The 5,418-nt window shown below is 46.1% G+C and overlaps 1 protein-coding gene across 1 annotated transcript in view; it reads left to right on the forward strand.

Annotated features, from left to right (window-relative positions):
* The first annotated feature begins 308 nt into the window (after nt 1–308).
* LOC119217452 (protein AF-17-like) overlaps nt 309–5,418 on the forward strand; it is a 16,369-nt gene continuing 11,259 nt past the window's right edge. The window contains exons 1-5 of the mRNA XM_062564378.1: nt 309–765; nt 1,718–1,797; nt 1,935–1,989; nt 2,075–2,184; nt 5,326–5,412. Of these exons, the coding sequence (XP_062420362.1) occupies nt 657–765; nt 1,718–1,797; nt 1,935–1,989; nt 2,075–2,184; nt 5,326–5,412 (441 nt within the window). The 5' untranslated portion in view covers nt 309–656. The remainder of the gene's footprint in view (nt 766–1,717; nt 1,798–1,934; nt 1,990–2,074; nt 2,185–5,325; nt 5,413–5,418) is intronic.

The following is a 5,418-nucleotide window of genomic DNA, read 5'->3' on the forward strand; positions in this document are numbered from 1 at the left end:
ACGGAAATGTCGATATACACACACTGTTGTATCATTGTTTTGAATTTCAGATCAGGACGTCGGATGGTGAAATAGCTTGCAATTCTTGTCCCGCTACTCCGTGGACATCCTGAAGATGGCGCTATCGAAACAAACTTAAATGAAGAAACGGTGCAGCCAGCGGTTTTGACGGATTGATCGACATGTTCTTTCGAATCTAATTTATAGAACCATTCCACGAATTGGGGTACAATATAATGCCATATTGATAAAAAAAAATTAAAAAATGAATAAAAGTCTGACGTTGAAGTCTGAGAACACGTGGCGAAAAAAGAAGAGAAACGGTTGTCGTTAACAGAATAACAATAACTTGCTACCTTTGCTGTGACTTACTCCAAACCACAAGATCGGGTCTGAGCATGCGCACTGCATCGCTTCTATGGGGACGGGGAGGACATCACGGAAAAAAAAACGCAGCAGCAGCAGCACCACAAACAACCCCACGCCGAGATTTCGCCTCTGCGCTGCGCCAACAGTGCGCAACGAAAGCGGCCCAACGGCCATGCCCGGTGCGGCGTTAACGTGCGGGACGACCGCTTGACAGGCCCGGGGCGAGGTCTGAGCCGTCAACCGGGGGAAGCTGGGAGGGGAAATACATTTCTTCGTATGGGAGCAGCATGCGGGAAATGGTTGGAGGTTGCTGCGTGTGTTCGGACGAGCGAGGCTGGGCAGAGAACCCGCTGGTTTACTGTGATGGACACGGCTGCAGCGTCGCCGTTCACCAAGGTAACGTTAGCCGCCGCGAGAGCCTCAATTAGCGGGCAGCTGTGGCGGCTGGAGGCGGCCAGAGGTGCTGGTGGGTCTTCTTAGTGGGTCCATCGCTGTGTACGTGCGCGCGCGTGTGTATGTATGTGGGTGGGTGTGTGTGCGCGCGCGCGCGTGTGTTTGTGTGGGAGGGGTAGGTAGGCGTGCGGTTTGTTGTTTCCTCCGCGCGCGCACGATTGAACACACAGGGCCAAGCGGCGCAGTGTGACACGGAGTCTGGATGGCGCCTTGGTGCCACTTCGGGTCCGCGTACGTACGTACGTGCGTACGTGCGCGCGTGCTTGTCTGCCCCCCGGTGTGGGATTCGCGACACACACTCACGCAAGAAGCGTGTTTTTTTTCGACCAAACAGCCCCGCCGAGGCCCGCCTGGTCGGACATTGGGTTGCCGTGTGTCCACTTGCTTTGTTGCTTTAATGAGACAAAAACAAGTGTGGAGTTGTTAACTTTTATGAGCTCTGCCACTGCGGAGGAGGCTGCTGCGGATTTATGCCTGGCTGACTTTACTAATCTGCAGGATGATTTTCTTTGAAGCGGTGATGACTTTGTTCCTGTAAAGTCAGTCAAAGTGCTACGAAATGTAATTAACGAAAGACGAGCTCGATGCTGACACAGCAGGCTGAGTAGAGAGCTTCCTTTATTTCATATTAAAGTTCCAACTGAAAATAACATCTGACCGAGATTACAGAAGCACTTAACGCATTATAACAGATATGTGTAAAATGAGTTACGTTAGTAAATGGTAACAATAACAGTGTGAAAGACGTTTTGTTTGTCACCATCTATCAAAAACGTCACGGTCATGTATGTGTGAAAGACTTGCAGAGGACCATGTATTCAAAAGAGTATCATCAACCTCTCCTGTGTGTGTGTGTGTGTGTGTGTGTGTGTGTGTGTGTGTGTTTCCCTCCCAGCATGTTACGGCATAGTCCAGGTTCCCACCGGTCCGTGGTTCTGTCGGAAGTGTGAATCGCAGGAGAGGGCGGCCCGCGTGGTGAGTGTGCCAAAACACGACGTGACACAAAGCACATCCACCCACCCACCCACCTATTCATCCATTCATCCACCCATCCACTGCTTCACCCGTTCACCCGCTCACAGCAATCTTTGCTCTCTCCTGTCCTGCCTCAGAGGTGTGAGCTGTGTCCCCACAAAGATGGTGCCCTCAAGAGGACAGACAGTGGAGGTAAATCCCACCTCCTGAACCCGTTTTTACGCCTCATTCATAAGAGACCTCATTGCGGTTGAACCATTGCCAATCTCTCCGTCAGGCTGGGCACACGTTGTGTGCGCCCTCTACATCCCTGAGGTTCAGTTTGCCAACGTCCTCACTATGGAGCCCATCATCCTGCAGTACGTGCCCCATGACCGATACATCAAGGTACTGACAAACACACGCACACACACACGCGCACACAGTTGACTGAATAAAAACAGTAATCTCATTGCGAAGTGAACAGTTTTAGTGAGCAGGACTTCATTGGGGTCTGGTGTCTTGTTTTGAAACTCATGTTAAGGATATTCAGAACAGCTTCTGGCATCCACATGTAATCAGGTTTTTCACCCGCTGGAGCATCTGCAAAAAACATCTATGACATCTATCATTTCCAACCAAGCAATCAAAACTGCACTAAATGTTTGTTCCGATTCAAACTTGCTGCACCTGTTTTCATTCAGATGTTTTTGGGGATTTTTATGTGTAACTTTATAAACTTTATAAAGTAAGGTTTTGGAAAACGTAAAGTCACACGTGGGTATTGTATTGGCGCTTGTACTTGTTGAGGGGCCCAAGCCCCATGTAAGAGCGTTGCATACTGAGAGCAAGGATTGTAGTAACAAATCCAAGCCCAGATGTTTTCAGCTGTGGTGTCAGACCAAACAGAGCAGTGCCTTTCTGTTTTTTTTTCTTCAGTGTCACAAATCCCACAGAGAGAAATCCATCATAAAAGAAGAAAGCCTTAGAAGTTTCTGTAACAGCGACAGCAGCTACAACAAACACAGCTTTAGTCGTCTGGGAAACAGCACAACTCTTCTTTCCCCTGTGAACCGAGTAAAAAATGGGTCGCTCCACCGCATCGCCGCCTCTCCACCTACACGCGGCGTACAAACCCCCTGCGGAATGTGGCCAGGTCCCACGCCCCTTCTCTGGAGGTGTTTTAAAGTCATTCTGGGAAATGTGGGCGATTTTTCCATCTTTCAAAGGGGACCTCAAAATCATGAATATGTTTTCTTTCTCATTCCTTGGAGGTATTGACCAAAGGGATGTTTCTGAGCTGTCGCCGAAAATGGGACCGGATGGCACAAAATAATACATTAGAAAAAGTCAACATCAGTGTCTCTTTCCAGGAATCATTATTCAATTACTGGAGATGATCCACGGACTGTGAACCAGTTCATGTAGGAGCTATTTTCTTTCAGCCATAGTTGCCACAAAACGTAATCATCTAAACTACTGGAACTCCTGAAAATAGATAAGACTGTTCAAGAGAACTACAAACAAGTACATCAAATGGTTCATCCCAAAGTACATGTAACGATTCGTAACGAATGACACCAGGGCACCAACGATTTTGTTGTTTTTGCTGGTGCTGTTTGCTGCTACACTGCCCTGCTAATACAGGCCAGTGTTTACCTTTGTGTGCGATAAGTGATTTAGTGAACCGTAGTGAAAATGGTTTTGAGGGGCCAAACGGCAACAAAGACGTATTGTACGAGAATACTTCTAGATAAAAGCCGGACGCTTTCAACGATTGAGTACAGCCCTAAAATACACCTTGCAATCAACTGAATTTCCCCGGAGAGATTATCTTAGTCAAATATCATGCAAAGGCACTGCTGCCTTCCTGAAATAGAACTTCCTGAAGTTGATGCACTATATTGAGCATTTCATCTTGGTTATCTGTTGAAGGTGTCACTTTAGGTTGTTACGTTCTATATATATATATATATATATAGATATAATTGAATATTTAAAAAGTATTGGTTAAGTATGTCACAGCATCATTAATGAATAGTATCTGACAAGGAATAGTATACTAGGTACTAAGTCCTAGCATGTAATGATTAGGTAGAATAAATGAGCAATGGGTATACTGACAGAAAATAGAGCTCAGTCCTAACATGCCGAGTAATACCAACTGTGGTAAAAATCATTTAAACAGTCGTGTTTGGATATTCAGAAGTATTCTGCTAATAGTTTATTTATTTTGCTTTTTAAAGCCAACGGTTTAAGACCATTATACCCACAAGATACATTGCTGTTCTGTAACTTTATCGATTCGTGCCTTCAGTTTTTTTAACTTCTCTGTCTAGTTTCTGGCAGACTGTTTTAGCAGAAGTAGTCAGCGCCGCGTCTGCCCAGCAAGCATTTTCAGAACAGTGCCCACTACAAAGAAAAAAATATTTGACGGATGTACTCGCGAGTCAGTGGCTTACGTGCTGTGTCTAGGTCATGTGAGTTAGTCTGTGTGCCTGCATATAAATGTACACATGTGAGTGCTTGAGTTCCTGGTCTCGTATTACTGTGTTGGCTACAGTAAATTGCATGCAGCCTTCCCTGTCGGAGCCATTCATCCTGATTTTGCAGCCTGCATTCCTAGACAGCGTTACAGTGGGACAGGGAAAACTTGAGACGCCGATCTTCCTTTTACGCGCTTGGTGAAGTTATGTCTGTGGCCTTTCACCACATCGGAGAACAGAAAGTAGACTTGGTGTGTGGAGTGGAGGAATACGGAGGAAATGGGAAGAGAAAAGGCAAAATGGAGAGAGGGCTGGAGCAAAAAGGTAAAAGAGCCCGCTGTTCCTTTGTCCTGCACCTGTTGCTAGGCCTCTTCTGCCCCCCACCAGCAGTCCGCCCCGCTCACTAGGGAGAGGCTGCGAAAGAAGTACAAAAGCCCTGTGTGTGTGCGTTCATGTGTTAGTCTGCTTTTGTGTGATTATGTGTGTTTGCTTAGTATTTTGGGGACATGTGTCGGTGGAAACTGATGCAGCCGTCATGCTGGAGGCAAGGACTGCGTGAAGCTCTAATATGTGTTTTCTTTTATCTCGGCTACTGTATTTGATAGGATGTAATTGTTTCTTATTTTGCTGCAAGGGTTCCCATGAAACCAATTTACACCAATTCTAGAAGGAAGTGTTTTAGCAGCCTCCTGATAGAAAAACCTCAAAGTAATAAGCTCTCTTTTGAAAACAAATGCACTACCATGCTCTTCAGTGTCAGCTGGGTTTTTTCATTCAACATTCCCAAACATGTGGTTAACAGTTTTGCCATACAAAGTGGAAAGCACTGTTCTGCTTGAAAGCTCCATCTGTTGTCTTGACAAAACCTCCTACTCTTTTACAGTATAGCTGCAGCTGGACTCAAAGTAATTAAATTGTCTTCAATTGCCAAATAATATGAATGAATGAGGGTTACCCGTCTTTCCACATTCACTTTTTTTATGGCAAGGGCTTTTATCTACAGGGGCATGTTAATAATACTAATTACTGATATGTCTCCCCCCCCTCCTATTCTGTCCACCAGACCTGTTATATCTGTGAGGACCATGGGAGGGAGAGCAAGGCAGCCTGCGGAGCTTGCATGACCTGCAACAGACAGGGCTGCAGACAAGCTTTC

The sequence above is a fragment of the Pungitius pungitius genome, chromosome 9, assembly GCF_949316345.1.
Source record: "Pungitius pungitius chromosome 9, fPunPun2.1, whole genome shotgun sequence".
In the NCBI taxonomy this organism is placed as follows: domain Eukaryota; kingdom Metazoa; phylum Chordata; class Actinopteri; order Perciformes; family Gasterosteidae; genus Pungitius; species Pungitius pungitius.